The following is a 19,451-nucleotide window of genomic DNA, read 5'->3' on the forward strand; positions in this document are numbered from 1 at the left end:
GAAAATCATTTAGAGAAAAAGATTAAAACAATAAGAAGTGATAGGGGTGGAGAATATGAATCTCCCTTTGCACAAATATGTGTAGAGAATGGAATTGTCCATCAAACTACTGTCCCGTATTCACCTCAATCTAATGGAATTATGGAAATAAAACTGAACCTTGAAGGAAATGATAAATGTCTTACTTATAAGTTTAGGTTTACCGCAAAACTTGTGGGGGAACGCTATCCTTACAGCTAACCGAATACTCAATAGAGTTTCCCATAGTAAGACACAATAAATACCATATGAAAAATGGAAAGAAAGGAAAACCAACTTAAAATATTTCAATGTGTGGGGGTGTCTAGCAAAGGTCCAAGTTCCTATGCCTAAAAAGGTAAAGATACGACCTAAGATAGTGGAATGCGTGTTCATAGGATATGTTAAAAGTAGTAAAGCGTGTTGGTTTTTAGTTCATAAATCCAAACATCCGGCTATCAATGAAAATAAGGTAATTGAATCATACAATGTTGAATTTTTTGAAAACATTTATCCATATAAAACTAGATATGAATAGTCTAGTGGTGATGGTGGGGAGGGGGGGTCTAAACGACCTCAAGATGAACCAAGTAAGGATGTACATAATGATTAGAATCCAAGATGCAGTACAGGTCAAGGACGTCAACTTTGTTTGAATTGAATTTTGTAACATTTCTCTTAGAAAATGAGCCCCAAACATTTAAAGAAGTGATGACGTCTTCAGACTCATCCTTTTAGAAAGAGACAATCAATAGTGAGATTAATTCAATCTTAAGCAACCATACATGGAAGTTGGTTAATCTTACTCCAAGAAATAAATCTTTAGGTTCTAAATGGATCTTCAAAAGGAAAATAAAATCAGATGGTACATTGACAAATACAAGGAAATACTTATAGTAAAAAGCTTCAAACAGAAAGAAGGTCTTGATTACTTTGATACATACTCGCCTATAATGAGGATAACGTTAATTCAGATGTTAATTGCCTTGTGACGTTATATGGTCTTGAAATCCATCAAATGGATGTGAAAACATCATTCCTAAATAGAGAATTAGAGAAAGAAGTTTACATGAAATAGCCTGAGGGTTTTGTGATTCCAGGAAAAGAAAATAAGGTGTGCAAACTTGTTAAGTCACTTTATGGACTAAAACAAACACCTAAACAATGACATTCGAAGTTTGACCAAACCATGTTGGCAAATGGGTTCAAGATAAATAAATATGATAAATGTGCTTATATTAAAGACACTCCAGATCACCAAGTCATTGTTGTCTGTATGTGGATGATATGTTGATCATCAGTAGAAACATTTCTGACATAAATACTACAAAATGAATGCTTGAGAGCAAGTTTGATATGAATGACCTTGGAGTTGCAGATGTGATCTTAGGAATAAGAATCCGTAGAACTCCACAAGGGTTGGCCTTATCACAGTCTCATTACATCAAAAAGGTACTTGAAAAATTCAAGTATTTGGAATTTGGTATTGCCAAGACTCCATTAGGCATGAGCTTCGCACTTCAAAAGAATGAGGGTAAAAATGACTCACAGTTGGAATACACAAGAGTGTTGGGATTTTTGATGTATATCATGAAATGTACACGACTATACTAGCATGTGCTATAAGTAAGTTAAGTCGGTACACGAGTAATCTCAATAAAACTCATTGGATGACAATGAAAAGAGTTTTGGGGTATCTTAAATACACTCAAGACTATGCTTTGCATTATAATAAATATCCCGCGGTACTTTAAAGACACAGTGATGCAAATTGAATCACCGGATTGAATGAAATAAAATCCACAAGTGGATATGTATTTACTATAAGTGGAGAAGATGTTTCTTGAAAATCATCCAAACAGACATGTATTGCTCGCTCTATAATTGAATTTGAATTTATCACATTGGATAAAGATGGTGAAGAAGCAGAATGGCTCCGAAATTTCTTAGAAGATATTTCTTATTGGCCCAAACCATTGTCACCAGTATGTATACACTGTGATAGTCAATCTGCAATAGGTAGGGCAAGGAGCATGATGTGTAACGATAAATCTCATCATATAAGACGGAGACATAATACCGTTAGAGAACTTCTCTCTAGTGGAATTATCACGGTTGACTATGTGAAGTCAAAGGATAATGTGTCGGATCCACTTACAAAAGACCTATCTAGAGAATGAGTTGGGAGGACATCCAAGGGAATGAGTTTACAGCCTAGGACAAGTCAGCATGATGATGACTCTACCTAGTAGACTGGAGATCCCAAGAGCTAGTTTCAAGGAGATCAAACAAAGTTGTGTCTGATAGGTTTAACATTGTCAATATAGCCAACCCATTATCATGATTTAGACAATGTTTAGTAAACAAGAATAAGACTTATGGAGTGAAGTTTTTTAATGATTATCTAAATTTGGCAGATTTGACCAAATAGTTTAATCTATAGAATTGAACATCTAGAAATTACCTATGTGAGGGAGAAGTGGAAGCCGCTTCAAGTAGAATGTTAGTAAAGGCCTATTCTCTAAGCTTTCATGAGACCGGGACGTGTTCATGGATGGAACAAACAAAACTATGAGAACCATAAACGGTAAAAGGCTGGTTGTGTGACATGTGTTGTCTAGGTGTACATTAAAACTTGACGTTTTAAAGATATCAAATCTACCGATTGATCGAGTGCATCCGATGCATGTTCACTACAGAAAGTTCAAAGGGAAACCCACTTATCCAGATGCAATCAGTATTTGCTTGATGATCACATACTTGTCCGTAAAGTCTTACAAAGAGTAGCCATTCTCCATTCATGTGGGAGATTGTTGGGTTCAATTGGTGTGAATGAAAAATAAAAAGTTGCTTGAAAGGGACACAACTCTTCGAGTAAAATACACACTATTTTGGGAAAAGGTATAATTGTTTGGATGGTTGTGGCTGTTCGAAAAAGACACACTCTTTCGAATGGACAGACATGACTATTCAGAAAAGATACACCTTTTCGGTGAACTATTGCCACTTTTTCAGTGAACCATTGCCACCTTTCTGAAGGGGCACTTAATGGATATATAAACCTGCATTTTCCACAGGTTTTTCCGCACTTGAAAAACATTTAAGATTTTCTAAAATACTCTGTGTGATCATTTAATTGTTGAGTGAGTTCGAAGAGAATCTGATCATTTGAGGTACCACTATAGTCGGATTGTTAAGCCATTTTATCTTGGAAGGAAAATTTCATAACCTCGGGTACTTGAGGAAAATTATTTCCTTAAGGACACTCTGTGAAGTCGGGGGACTTGGCCTTTTTCTATTTCATCTAATTTTCTGGAAAAAAAAAACTTCTTTGAAAGGTCTTTTTGATCTTGTGTTGAGGGTGTTACATAAATTCATAAGTAATCTTATTTTATACTTGAACTTATGTTGAAGTTGTTGTTGTCATATATAAATTCCTGTGTACCCATAAAACAACAGTAAAGTTATGAAAAGTTTTCTCAAGAAACAGATCTACAAAATCTTTGCTTATGACTGTCTTTTATTTATGTATTGATTTAGGTTGATACATAAATAAGGTAAATGTGTGAAAAAGTTAGGTTGTATAAGATTATAGAAAGAAGGAAAAAAAATAGTAGTTTGGTGCTCCCATTGTCTAAGTTCTAGTCTCATATAATAGAAATCAAACAAACTTATATACTCAACTAGAGAATGTGTTCAACCCCAAATTTACGTATAAAATCTAAATACTTGGCAACTTGACCGTACAATTCACATCAAGAATAAAGATGCACATAATTGATCAGCACATACTAAATAACATACGAAATAATTTAAACAAACTTCATTCATGATTTGACTCTCAAAGAAACTTATAAAATAAATAATGCGAAGTCGATAAAAACCTGTGTGATGAATTAAGACAAGGAAAGAAATAAAATGTCGTCACCAAAAACTTCAAACGAGAATGTAAACTTCAACTCTCAATTCACCAACTTCAAAGAGATTTCACTGTTTTTCTCTCTTTTTTCCTTTTTCTCTTGTTTTTTCCCTATATGTCTGTTTTTCTCTAGAGTGTTGTTTCTCTCTCTCCTTAGTGTTAATATAGGAGTCTTGGGTGGAAGTTGTGAGGGAGTTGGAGTGTGGAGAAGTTGAGATGAACATGGGATTGTGGGAGGAGGTTAGGGTATTAGTGAGTCAATAACTCAAATGGTTCTCAGAAAGTCACTCAACTTTGATTTTTATTTCAAAAGTCACTTAACTATGAGTGTTTTACTTATAAAGTCACTCAAACTATTTAATTAATTTTTTCATTAAAATTTACTAACATGAAATTTTATTTAAAATAAAAATTTTAAAAATTATTTGAACCATATAATGACATATTCTCATGTTTACTTTATATTTAATCCTCTGAATTTTTTTTAAAATATCCTAAATAATTTATATCACTTCACTTATAATGTTAATATGACTTTTTAAGATTTTCATAATACCATTTATTTAACTGATTAGATTTAATTAACTTTCAATGTGATACTTATTTACTGAATTGATTTTCCAATCATAATGTAATATTTTATATTACCACTTGTATAATATACACATGCATCAAATAAATAATTAAATTATATTCCTAATAAGTTGATAAAGGGGAACATTATAGATTTTACACTTTAAAAAATTTAAATTAAAATGATATGATATAAAACATTGGCAAATGTTATTAAACATTAGTAACATTACAATGCATACACTTCAATGGAGTAAAATTAGCAGCAAAAATTGTACAATCAAATGATTGTGATTTTAGGATAAAGTATATAGTAATCAATGGACAAGAAAAATTGGGAAGAATATTCATAAAATTAAAATTCTAAGAAACAAAAAATAAATCATTTAAATGAATTTTGGATATGGGTGGGCCATTAAATTATTGTTTAGATGAAATATTTTTTATTACTTAATATTTTTATTTTAAATAAAAATTATATATTAGCAAATTTTAATGGAAAAATTAATTAAATAGCTTGAGTGACTGTGTAAGAAAGACAGTCATAGTTGAGAGTGACTTTTGAAGTAAAAACTAAAGTTAAGTGACTTTCTGATAAAAGAACTCATAGTTGAGTGACTTTTAGAGTAAAAATCGAAGTTGAGTGACTTTCTGAGAGAAAAATCATAAGTTAAGTGACCATTTGAGTTATTATCTCGGGTATTAGTGGGGTATCGGATAGTTTTAGGATAAAATCTTATTTTTCAAATTAAAAATATAAATAAAATATAATGATAAAATATTAGCTAATTGTTTTGAACTGATAAAAATATAGGAAAGTTAAATAGCTAGTCCTAAAAATATGACTAAGAAATTATTAATAATATTGGATTATTTATTAAAAATAAAATTAAAAGAAACTATATTAACGATCGTTTTTTTTAAAAAAAAATAAAAACAAAACTTATCTTGAATGTGACTCTATTTTTGTAGTTTTCACATCTTTTAAAGTAAACTTACTAAAAAAAAGATAAAATTAAAATATCTAATTAGGACCTAAAAATAAAATATTTAAACACTAAAATGGCGTAAAACCTTAAGTTTGGTAAAAAAAAATTAGGTGTTTACAATGACTAAAAAATGAGTGCATGATGTTTGACAATGTGTTGGTGGTAGTTGGAGATGCTGTTACCTGTGATAGTGTAGATGATTTGTTAGTTGAGATAGATTGTAGTGATGGTAGTGGTTGAAGTGATGGTAGAGGTGGTGGTAGAGGTAGTGATACTGATGACAATGATAGTGGTGGTGGTCGAAGAATGTGTGGAGGTTGGTGATGTGTTTATGGTAGTTAGCGAAGGTGCTAGTTGTGATAGATGAATTGGTCGGCAGTAGGGATTGGTCGGTAGTGGTTGATGATGGTATTGGCGTTGGAATTGGTGTTAGCGTTTGCAGTAATGGCGACAGTGGCAGTGAATATAATTAGAATAATGGAGGTGGTAGGTTTTGTAGCAGCTGACAATAGTGGTTGATAGCGATAGTGGTTGTCACTGGTGACTGTGATGGTGGAAGTGGTTGGTGATGGCGGTTATGGTGGTGGTGGCAGTGGTGGTAACTGGTTATTGTGGATAGAGTATGGTGAATATCATCCAATACAAGAATACCTCTTAATGACATTAAAATTTGGTTCCAGATTTGAATGATTAAGACTTATTCAAACTTATTAAGAGCTAAAATCACAATAAAAAACAACCGCACTTAATGGTCTGAAGTCTGAATCATTCAGATTCAAACCTCCATTAAGTGCAAACAAATAAGGCCTAAGTCTAGATAGACGAAGTAAATAAATATTTACTCTATTAAAATGTTTAGTCATCACAGACAATTACTACTAGAACATAAATTTCAACATAAGGAGTTACATGGTAGTTCAAAGTTATACATTTTGCAAAAGAAGAGAAAAAACAAGAAATTGTACGTTTTAATTTCTTCTATACTTATAATTATATCCCTTTAACATCTTGATTAGTGACAGCTTCTTTAAACATTTGAAGGGAGTCTTGCAGGTCATCACAGAGTTGGTATGGATCTGGAATCACTTGTGGATCCACTGCCATTGATATTGTCATTTTATTACAATAACTCTGAAAATGTATTGTTACTGCCTGCAAAACCACACCAAATTCATAAATAACATTGCCAGATTGCCTATACATATACATACTACATAAAATACACAATATATCATCATTAATTCAAATTTTCTCTAGTACAAATCTAAATAGGCGGGTTCGATATATCTTTTATGTGAGTATGAATTGGTTGATGTTTTTATAAATATAGTATTTGAAATGTTGAAGTTGTATTCACGCATAAAAAAGGTAAGTTGAAATTTTGTGAATAAAAAAGTATTGAACTTCTTATCTATTTGATCAAGCTTTTAAAATTTATGATCTTTTAAAAGTTATTTAATTTTTTATCGAAGGTACTTTTGAGTAATAATTTGTATATAACTAATAAATTTGAAAAGTATTTATTCATATTGATTGAAGTAGTAATTGGTGCTAAAAAATCAAGGTTTCAAGAAATACATCCAGAATAATAAAATTATTTTCTTACCATTTGAAAAAAAAAACAATTTTTGTTAATACTCAAAAACACTTATTATTTTCTAAAAAACTTGATCAAATACTTCGTAAAAGCAATTTTTCAAATATTATATCAGAAGTTAACAACAAAACTTATGGACAAATTAAAGATGTCAAAAATCAACTAAGGGAGTATATATAAACTTTAGTATATACTAACATGAGGAAGCCCAAATGTTGTTGGAGCAGCATATGATAATTTATGCCCAAAAAATGTGATCTCTTCTTGAGGGCCAACCACGTTTGATATCAACACTGTGGTGTGCGATAAAACTCTGCTTGTTATCTTTGCAGCCACCTTCATATTATATGCAAAAACATAAGAATAACAAATATTTACATTAAACTCATTCACTTCATCGTTTGATTTGCGGATTAAGTTGTTTGAGAATTATTGACTTGTGATTATAATAATTAATTTATTCTATTAGAAAAAATAGAATAAATAAAGGAAAATAACTTAAAAAGATACTTGAACTTTGACTGAATTTTCAGTTGAGCATACTAAATTTTGCGGGGTCCTATTACCCACCTAGACTTTTATTAGTGAAATTAATTCCCCCCGGACTTTTTTAAGGTGGAATTAATTTCCCCGGAAATGCTATACCCAGTTTTGACGGCCGGAAGTGTAATACACACGCTCTTTCTTCTCCATTTTATCTCTTTACAACATTTTTTCACCATTACAACCATATTAAAGATTCCACAACTCAAATTCTTCCTACAAATCAAATTCCAAATGATTCCAGTGAGTCAATTCCAATTTTCAAGTCCATTCTTATCACTTTTGTTATTTTGTATGAATTCAAGCTACTACAATGGCTGAAACTAAAATTGTAGCTAAGGATAGAAGGAGAAGAAGATATTTTCATATATCACTTAGTTGGTTACAATGAATACAACCGCCTCTACTTATAAAAGAGTAGTTGCATATCACAGCTGTGTACAACTCAGCATAGTTAGTTATCAGCCAAACTAACCAACTCTAATCATTGGTCATTCTAATTAACTAACTAATCATCTCACTATCCAGCTCACTTTAATACTCCCCCTCAAGCTGGAGGCTGCATCAAGTTAAGCATTCCAAACTTGTTTAACAGATACACATGTTGACCTCTGCCAAGTCCTTTTGTCAGTATGTCTGCCTATTGTTCTCTAGTGCCAATGTAATGTGTTTGCACTGCTTCTTCTTTGATTTTCTCTCTCACAAAATGGCAATCAATCTCTGCATGCTTGGTACGTTCATGAAATATTGGATTAGTTGCAATCTGTAAAGCAACTCTACTTTCACAAAATACATCAACTGGTGCATTAACCTTTACTCGAAGCTCATTAAATAGTCCCAATAGCCAAATAATTTCAGCTGTTGCTGTTGCTAAGCTCTTATATTCTTCTTCAGCAGAACTCCTAAAGACCGTGTGTTGCTTCTTGGATTTCCAAGATATTAAAAAGTTTCTAAATTTAATGACAAAACCTGAGATAGACCTTCTGGTATTGGGACATGAGGCCCAGTCAGCATCATAAAAATAATTCAAAGAATCAGTAGATGAACTGCTCATTAGGATTCCTAAACCTGGTTCCTGTTTCAAGTACTTTATCACCCTTATTGTTGTATCCCAATGTGACCTCTTAGGCACTTGCATGAATTGACTAAGAGTCTGCACAACAAAACTAATATCAAGTCTGGTTATAGTCAAATACAACAGCTTCCCAATCAACCTTTGATAGCCTGTTACATCTTCCAACAATGTGTCATCTTTATTTTTAGCATACTCATAATAAGCTGCACTGGTAAACTTCTGATTCACATCTATAGGGTTGTTTACTGTCTTTACACCTACAAGCACCAAATCAGATATGACTTTAAGCATATACTTCCTTTGATTCAACAAAATCCCTTTCTTTGATCTCAAAACTTCAATTCTTAAGAAGAACTTCATTTCTCCTAAGTCTTTGACCTTGAACCTCCTATGCAGGGCTTGTTTTGTCTCTTGTATGAGCTCTTTGTCGCTGCCTGTGATCAATATGTCATCTACATATACCAACATTATCACAATATCATTTTTCTTCTTCTTTGTGAACAAAAAATAATTATATTTTTTCTGACAGTACCCTGCTTCAACCAAAGCTTTTGTCAATTTTATATTTCATTGCTTTGATGCTTGTTTTAAACCATACAATGATTTCCTTAACTTGCACACCTTGGCTTCCCCCTGTCTCCCAAAACCTTGAGGGAGTGCCATGAAAACTTCCTCATACAAATCACCTTGCAAGAAAGCATTATATACATCCATTTGACATAAATCCCATCCTCTTGATGATGCCAAGGCTATAATAGATCTTGTTGTCACCATCTTAGTCACAAGGGAGAATGTTTCATGATAATCAAGTCCTTCCCTTTGATTATATCCTTTTGCAACCAATCTAGCCTTGTATCTTTCTACCTCTCCATTTGTTTTGTACTTTATTTTGTATACCCACTTGGAGCCAATGACAATTTTTCCTTTTGGAAGTTCAACTATTTCCCAAGTGTGATTATCATCCAAGGTTTTGATTTCCTGTTTCATTGCTTCCACCCAATTTTCATCCTTGGTGCTTCATAGAAACTGTGTGGCTCTACTGTTGTTGATAAATTTGCTTGTACTTTTCTGCAGCTAGCAGTCAGCATGTGATATGACATATAATTTGAGATGGGATAGGATGATTTCTCTCTTCCCTTTATGGTGACATAATCCTCATGCCACAATGATGGCTTAATAGCTTTTCTAGACCTTCTTGGAGCTGTACTATGGTTTTGATGAAGAACATCTTCATGTTCCTATTCTTGGACCATGTTTTCTCCAGTATCTTCATTGTTAGCATTGCTACCAGCAATTGCATGATCTTCATTATCATCATCACCAATTATATTAGTATCACCTTCTACTGCACATGGTTCTTTTACACTTTCTTCTTGACTAACATCATCTTCTATTGTATATGGTTCTATACCTTCTTGACCAGTATCACCTGCTGTTGTATATGGCTCTTCTACACTTTCTTTTTGATCAAGTGGTGTTGCCCCCTATCAAGAGATTGTGTAGAAGGACAAATACTAGTAAAAGAAGTAGAGAGAGAAAATATATGCTCCTTGAATATGATATCCCTGCTAACAAAGAATTTTTTTGTAGCACAATCAAGTAAATTGTATCCCTTTTGGGTGGTAGAATATCCTATCATGACAGCAGCTTTTGCTCTCAAATCAAATTTATCAGATGGCACCAAATTTGTAGCATATCACAAGTATCCAAAAACCCTTAGATGATCAAGGGAAGGCACTTTAAGATGCAAAAATGCATAAGGTGATTGACCTTGCAGAATCTCACTGGGTAATCTGTTTAGTAGATATACGACACCTTCAATACATTCGCCCCAGTATCTGGTAGGGATATGAGCCTGAAATTTTAATGCTCTAGCAATATTCAAAATGTGTTTATGCTTCCGTTCAATAATACCATTTTGTTGAGGAGTATAGACATAACTACTCTGATGGATAATACCATGAGAGTCAAAAATATTCTGACACTGCACATTAAAGAATCCAGTACCATTGTCTGATCTGATAATTTTTATTATAGCATCAAATTGAGTTCTTATTAAGCACAAAAAAGATTTCAACGCTGTGATAACATCACTTTTCATTTACAGAAGATAAACCCAAGTGTATCTAGTGAAATCATCAATAATAGTAAGGAATAAACTCTTTCTATTGTGATTGGGAATTTTGTAAGGACCCCAAACATCAAGATGAATCATTTCTAGGGGTCTATTGCTTCTAGATGTGCTAGTAGAAAAGGTTAACCTGCTTTGTTTAGCCAATGGGTAAACGGGATAATCAACAGCTGTAGATGCATCAGGTATATTTTTCTGGACCACACCAAGCTTGTTCATGACTTGTACTGGTGGATGTCCTAATCTTTGATGTCATATGTCAGTAGTTATTACCTGTCTTGGTTGTGCAGTAGATTGTAAGATAGTATTAGTGAAGCAGTCATCATTAGAACCTAATTTTAATATGTACAAACTTCCTTCCTCCCGACCAATCCCCCTCACCCTACCACTGTAACGATTCTGAAAAACACAGAAATCAAGAAAGAAAGTGACAGAGCAAGATAGGCTCTTGGTTAGTTTTGAAAAACAGATCAAGTTGTACTTGAAATCTAGCACGTACAAAATATTATTCACTCTCATATTCTTTATGAACTCAGCAGCTCCCACATGTGTGATGTTAGATGTGTTTCCATTCAGTAAATATATATGTTGATGAGTTGAATACTTTGTCTCAACTATGTTCTCTAGTAAATTAAGATTGGATGCCACATGATGTGTAGCACCGAAATATATAATCCACTCATTGGAACAACAATTAGCCAACAGTGATGTAATAGTACCTGCCAAATTAGTATGATTATCATGCTGCTTCTTCTTCTCATTCATCATCTCTTGGATTTGTCTATACTGCTCATCTGTGAACCCTTGTGCATTCTTTCCACATAATTGTTGAAGTTGTTTATATTGATCATCTGTAAACGCTTGCACACCTATACTAGAACTAGGATTATTTGAAGCACCATGCTCAGTGACATAAGACCTTCTACCTTCGGTCATAACATTATTTACTGCAAAGGTTCTTTTTCTATCAAAATGAGAGTTATATGATTTTCTATCATAGTGTGGCTTGTTATGGCTTTCTCTCAGGATTCCCAGCATAACCTTTTCCTTGGAGTAATCATCATGAACCTTCTTGTGATCATCAGACTGTCCAGGATGCCCAACCAACCAATAACAATCTTTCTTGACATAGCTTCCTCTGCCACAATGATCATACCTGATAAAAGGTTTTTTACCTTTATAGGATTGACCACAAGTTAATTGTATAGCCATAGGTTCTCCTTTCCCTCCCAGTGTTGGAAAGGGACAAGATCTTTGACTCTAATCTTCACTAAGCAGAGCATAAGCTTGATTCAGTGAAGGCTCTATTGTTTTCAACAATAATTGTCTTCGAACTTGTTCTTAGGATTCATTCAAACCACTAAGAAATTGCATTAATCTTTGCCTCTACAAATGCTCAATTTACTACTTTGATTTTACACAATCACAACCTGGTGTGGGTACCAAATCATCATACTCAGCCCAGAGCTCCCTCAATCGAGTGAAGTACGTTGCTATTAAATTTGTACCTTGAGAAATTATGGCAATTTCACGATGCAACTGGAAAATACGAACTCGGTTAACTTTATCAAAATGCTTTTTAAGTCTCCCCACACCAAATGTGCACTCGATGAGTACACAATCCCACTAAGGAGGCTCGCAGAGACTGTATTCTTGATCTACGAAAGTACAATCGCGTTGCAAGTCTCCCAATCTTCATGCAATTCAGTACTGAACTGTTCCTTTCTGTAAGTACCTATAACAAATCCCAATTTCCTTTTTGCTGGAAATGCGATTGTCATCGATCGCCGCCACAAGCCGTAATTTTCTGACCCAGTTAATCTGACCAGAATCAGTACCGATCCTGGTGTATCGAATGGATGAACATACAATGGATGAGTATTGCTCACCTTTTCTATTGATATGAAAGGTAATTCCTCTGAGGAAGCTGAGGTAGATCGTAATTCTGACGCCATTCAGGTACTGCAATTTGACAAAAAATAGCTTTAATTGAGTTTTCAAGCGTGTGATCCCAGTCACTTTGCTCATAACCGCTTTGATACCATGTTATTTTGTATGAATTCAAGCTACTACAATGGTTGAAACTGAAATTGTAGCTAAAGATAGAAGGAGAAGAAGATATTTTCATATATCACTTACTTGGTTACAATGAATACAACCACCTCTACTTATAAAAGAGTAGCTGCATATCACAGTTGTGTACAACTTAGCATAGTTAGTTATCAGCCTAAGCTAACCTACTCTAATTATTGGTCATTCTAATTAACTAACTAATCATCTCACTATCCAGCTCACTTTAATAACTTTTCATCATTTGTTCACCATTTTTCATCAAAATCTTGTTTTATCAAAGGTTCTTCGATCAATCTTGAAATGCCTAGTTCTGTCTTGCCAACAAATTCATTGTGACTCTAAATTTATTTAGTTCATACTATTTTTTTTTAAGAAAATTTTTTCCCAAATTTCAAATTCAAATTGAAAACTTTCTTCAATAATTTTATTCAAATCGGAAACTTTCTTAAAAAAAAATTGCAGGTTCTGCTAATTGGTATGATAACCAGTAAAGGGAAGGTACATAATCATCTTTTCCTGAGCAACCGTAACAGCGAGACCAACAGATATGATAAAAAATTCCTTGTCACGAGCTTGGCTCGAACCAGATATGGGTCTGAATTTTTTCTTTTTCTCCCCTTAGCTGGTGGCTGAGGTAGTGGTGGTTGCCGGCGGCAATGGTGGTTGGTTGGTGGTGGCAATGGTGGATTAAATTTTTCCATTTTGATGGAATTGAAGATGACCCATTTGGTGTGTGTGTGTGTGTTGAAATTGAATCAAATTGATGTAATTGAATTGGGTGTGTATGTGTGTGATGAAATTGTGTTCAATTTCAATTCAACAATGGCGCAACCATGGCATTTTGTTGAAGAGAAGAAAGAAAAAAGAGAGAAGAGAGAAGAGAAAGCAAAGGAAAAAATAAATAAAAAATATAAAATTATTAAAAATCAAAAAATTGAGGAGTTATATGTGACAAAAAAAAAGTTTTATAACGTTTTTTAATCACTCTCACGCGCTCAAGGGATGTGATTACACGCATTTGTCAAAGTGGGCAGATATATGCCATTAAAATATAAAAAAGAAAAAATCTAGGGAGGTAATAGGATCCCTGCAAAGTTCAGTATGCTCAACTGAAAATTCAATCAATGTTCAGATATTTTCCTGAGTATTTTCCCATAAATAAACCTAAGATTGATAGTATAAGACGGAATATCTCAGGGTAAATTTATACCGTTAACCAAACATAATATAAGAATTTAATTTCATAATCTTGAGATCTCACCTTATCACGTGTATCAAATGCCTAGCTCCTACGAAAACAAGAAGATACTCTCCCATTCTTAATTTTACATGACACTATTTGATTGATGATAAGACTAAATTATTTTTTCATCTAAAAGATGACATTCGTTCGGAATAAATCAAATTAAAAATAAAAGTTTCCCTTAAGTTTTATTCTATGTTATTCATTTTAATATATTTCAAAAAGAATAATATAATTCCTCTATAAAACTGTGAAAGTTTAATTTTTAAATTTGTTTTAATTGATATTCTCTTAAGCCTACACATATTTCAACATGTAACATGTTTAATACCATAAGTTTCAAATATATACAAGTTCCAATAATATTTCTTTCTAATTTAAAATGCATGAAAGTGAAAAAAAAAAAAAAAAAAAACTGACCTGAGATCCAAATATATCTTGAGTTAACTTAGCAGCAGCAAAAGAGAATCTGGATTCAAGAGACAATTTTTTTTTGTCGATAATTGTTTTAGCTTGTCGGATATAATCCAATGGGTTATCGGGTAAGCTAATGGGTAACCGGGTCAACACATATCCAACTTTATTGCCCCATTTTGCCTTTGATTTTTTCTCCATCATCTCCGCTAGAGCCTGAATTCATTAAAAGAATTTTTGTATTTCGTCATTTTCCTTTAAACTTGTGTATAATATTGCTAAAAATTATCATTTGAATTCTATGATATATGAATTAAATATGCCTTGTCATTCGTATAAGAGAGATTAAAGATCTATATATTGATTGGACTACTGAAAAATGCCAGAAAAGGTGTCAAATTACTTCTCAATAAGTAATACACTTTGGATGATCTGGCACGACTTCCGCATCGATTTTAAAGAATTCGAGCAGCATATATAGTTGAAGATACAATGGTAACGTTGCAGGTAAAAACTTACTAGAGGTGGATTTTTTTTTTTAAAAAGATAAGACACATGAACTTTAATTTCTTTTTTAAGGGGTGGATGGGGTGGGGTGGGGAAGGGGAGGGGTTGGGGAGCCAATTGTTGTTAATTACTTTAATTCCAGTAGAAGGTCTGATGTTAAAAACAACAGATCCTCTAAGACGAATGTTGTTGGGCAGATTATTTGTCTTGCTGCTTCCTTTCCCATTCTTGTAACCTGAATATACACACCACATTTTTATTAGTAGTAGCTATTAGTAAAAATTGATCATGTAATTATGCATCTTAAACTAACCTTAATAAGTAGACACTTACTTTCGTTATGCATATATTTTGATGAAAAATACTGGTAAGATTCACCTCATTTTAAAAATGAATTAAGATTAATCCAATTGTAATACAGAAAGTAATAAAATGTACCACCAAGATCGAGTCATAAGAAACGTAGCCTGCCCTGATCAATAACTATAGTAATAGTAAAGAGAGGCAGGTTTAGATCAAATAAATGCATAAACACAGTAGGTGCAGGTGCAGTTACAGTTTGATCATGAATTAAGCTCCCGTTTAGTCATAAATTTTGAAGTTAAAAATTAAAAAGATATTTTTTAAAAAAGTTGTGATCTTTTTAATCTAAAGTTGTTTTTGGAAATTTATTTTATTTGAAAAAAATTGAAATTATGTGAATGGAAGTTCCAAATCCCAAAAACTGATCATAGCCCATGAAACCTATAAATATTTGAAAATTAAAATTTTAAAAATCTAATTAAATTTTATGATCAAATAAATATTTAAAATAATTTTTTTTTTAAAATAACACTCAAAATCTATGGTCCTAATTTGGCATACAATATTAAAGAATGTAACTAATTAATAGGGAGTCCAGAGACTGACCATATCTTCTATTGAGATAACGTGAGAAACCAGCTTGTGCTATGCCCATGACTACATCATTAATTGTCTACAAGAAGCACAATATGTGCCATAATTTAAGCAATGAATAAATAAGAGGGGTTACAAAAAAATATTAGAATAATAGAATATGTGGTTGAAGGATAATTTCAAATCCAAGTACCAAAGCAATGGAAATTGACAGCTGACAATAGAAAAATGATTAATATAGCGGTGCATGCGAGCCATTAATGGATTGTAGATAAGTTTCTGTTGTTGCAAACATGGCAGACCAAAACTGCATAAAAAATTAAGACATGTTCATTGAATGCTCTCCCATCCTCTTGGAAACGAGCAATTGAAAATATAGATACGTATAATAAACTAGTACTCACTCTGATAAAAATACTTGTCGATTACTCCATATATATTAAAAATAGATGTTCAATAAGAAGTTTAAAAATTTAATAACATTAAATATGATTTATTAATTTATCTAATGTATTTTTTAAGCATTAAATTTATTATATTTAAAGAGTATGGTAATATTACCACTATCATTTACTTCTTCTTAATTCATGTGCCAATAGAAAAGTGGACGAGTAAAGATGGACGGATAAAGTATTTAGTATCAAGGGTAAATAGGATTATCCATTGAGTTTATAAACTAAACAAGTATTGCAGGATATTCCAAAAAAGGAAAGTGGACAAGTAAAGATAGACGAAGGCAGAGGTGGAGCCAAAATTTATACTGAAGGGGTCCGAAATCTGAAGAAAAACTCACCGAAGGAGGGATCAACATCGATAATATATACATAAATATCATTCACTATATATGTATTAAGAATATAATTTCTTGACGAAAGGGGTTCGACCGAACCTTCTATTACTAGACTGCTCTGCCTCTGGACGAAGGGGGTACTATTCATTGGCAGGACAAGGGAGTACTATTCATTCTCCAATGCGTTTCTCAAACCATTAATTTATTATATTCAAAAAGTGATTTCGTAATATTATCCTTATTACTCTCTCCGTCCCAAAGAGTGTTATAAAGCATAGTGTCGCGTAAAATGTATGTAAAGCATAGTGTTGTGTAAAATGTATATAAAGCATAGTGTCGCGTAAAATGGGACAGATATAGATATTGCAAGTGCACATGGTAAACTTTCTGTTGGAAAATGTAAAGTACTACTCTTTCCGCCCCAAATTGAGATGACACATTGATTAAGAAAAATAATAAATAACATGGTTAATTTATCATAGTACCCCTATTAAATGATGTTTACATTTTAATTTAAAGAAAAAGTAATTAATGCAAAGGGTAAAACATGAAAAAAAATTGTCTCTTCTTGATTAATAGGAAAAGACAAGTAAAATGGGACATCAAATTAAGAAATTTGGGACGAGTAATTTGGGACGGAGGGAGTAGTTAACAATCTCATTAAAAGAAAGGATATACATGGAAAAAAGTCACAAACAAAACAAGTGAAAGTTAACATTTATTTTTAGTACGACGAACAAGTGAAAAAGAACGACGGAGTGTTATAAAGCATAGTGTCACGTAAATGTATATAAAGCATAGTATCGCGTAAAATGTATATAAAGCATAGTGTTGCATAAAATGTATATAAAGCATAGTGTCGCGTAAAATGGGACAGAAATAGATATTGCAAGTGCACATACCAAGTTCAAGGCATTCTTGACTATTTTCATGTCGTCGAGGCTGATAGTCCTGTGCACAAGTCTCTTAGGGGTATGCCCAACCCCAGCTCCTCCTTTCATCGGTGTCTCTGTGTCCTTTAGAAACAAAATGGTTGCCAAAAACATAACAGCATCCACAACCGTATACCAAAACACCATACACAAAAACCAAAAATAGTAACAAAACCGCCTCAAAAATCCAGGATCAACCTTTTCTTTTTTGGTACTTGAAGGTATAGTAGGCAGTGCTTCTGGATCCGAAGCTTTTCGAGTGCATGCCAAAATTAAAGAGATAATGGATATGCCATCACCAATTGAATGATGCAATTTTAGTATTCCAACTCCTTCTGCTTCGGATGTTTTCACGTTCAAAATGTGTACCTCCCAAAGTGGCTTTGTCATGTCCAAGGGTGTTGTTGTTAGACTTGACGTGTAGTTCTCCAAGAATTCGTCAGGTGAATCCATGTCAGTGTCCAAATCCGGACATATTATATGATCTTCTACATTTACTCTCGTTTTCACCCACTTCCTTATTCCTTTCTTTTCATCCACCACCTTTTATAAAACAAACCAAAAAAAAAAAAAAAAAAAAAAGGTAAATAATAAGCAAAGGGAGATTTCTCAAAAACTATACATAATTTGGACCAAAGTTACTAAATTTTGACGAACTGGTAATTTTTCATGCTATCTTCGCCCTGATTTTAACATGTTATAGTACGTACATGACTTATTTTACTTTTCAGGTTGCTACGAGAGGTAGAGCTCTATATGGTCAAAATAGAACTTTTAAATATAGTACTTTTGGCCTCGCTAACAGTTTTGGACATGTCACGGGTAGATACTGCCAGCTTTTGTGAACGATTAGTTGTTCAGTATATAGAAGTTAAAATGAAAGAACAAACTTTTCTACGTACCGGAAGACTGCGGAATCGAGGGTGATTGACAAGAGTGGATTCAAGGCCTTTCTTGATGACATCGCGGTTGATCTTTGTAGTGCAACCTAATATGGCAATAATGTAGCAATTGAGGGATTTAGTATGGAACAATCGTGTAGCTGGACTTGCTGGTTCATGCTCTTGACGTTCCTGTTCTGGTTCTATCGCCACCACCGTGCTGTTTTTGTGGCCATTAGTAGTATTCACGCCCATTTTAGATCCTATTTTGGTCTTAGTGTCAATAGGTTTAAGACCAAGGCTCCCCATTGCTTTGGTGTAGTGAAAATTGAAAAGCTAAGCTTGCAAGTGAAAATGAAGGATGCCTCCAAGGAGAATAGTTTATTTATTGATGTACATACGTACATATATAAAAATGGCAATCACCTACACATGAAAACACTTCAAATTGGGTAAGATATGTCTAGTCTACCAAAATAGCCGTGGACCTGTAACTTATTGCATCTATTAATGATACTACTTTATTACTACGATTTATTTTTCCATTTTACCGACATCAATTAAAGATACTGACCGGGTCAGACGTTGAGCGAATAAGGCAACAAGGCACTTTTCGGGCCGGTTAATTGTAATATTCAGTGGGCATTTGGCCATGTTTCCTGAGGCAACAAATCTATTGTGTTGTCTATATCACATGCAAGTAATTTTAACTTTCGCTGGGTATACTCAAACAATTGGCATCATAAGCCACGTTTGCATCTACAATAGGTAATTCGAACCATAGAAGTACCTAAGTGAGATTATACACACGAATCTGTTGTCACAGTATTGGAACATATTGTACGTACGTAGTCGTATAATTATGGGTT

The 19,451-nt window shown here is 33.2% G+C and overlaps 1 protein-coding gene across 1 annotated transcript; it reads right to left on the reverse strand.

Moving 5' to 3' along the window:
- Nucleotides 1–6,358: 6,358 nt before the first annotated feature.
- On the reverse strand, nt 6,359–19,029 carry LOC107865047 (wax ester synthase/diacylglycerol acyltransferase 11). Its single transcript, XM_016711409.2, has 7 exons — nt 18,604–19,029; nt 17,672–18,244; nt 15,992–16,058; nt 15,214–15,317; nt 14,582–14,791; nt 7,295–7,432; nt 6,359–6,651 (listed from the first exon to the last, which is right to left on the reverse strand). The coding sequence occupies exons 1-7, from the start codon at nt 18,889–18,891 to the stop codon at nt 6,490–6,492; spliced, it is 1,542 nt and encodes a 513-aa protein (XP_016566895.1). The 5' UTR covers nt 18,892–19,029; the 3' UTR covers nt 6,359–6,489.
- Between the last annotated feature and the right edge of the window lie 422 nt (nt 19,030–19,451).

The sequence above is a fragment of the Capsicum annuum genome, chromosome 3, assembly GCF_002878395.1.
Source record: "Capsicum annuum cultivar UCD-10X-F1 chromosome 3, UCD10Xv1.1, whole genome shotgun sequence".
NCBI lineage: Eukaryota > Viridiplantae > Streptophyta > Magnoliopsida > Solanales > Solanaceae > Capsicum > Capsicum annuum.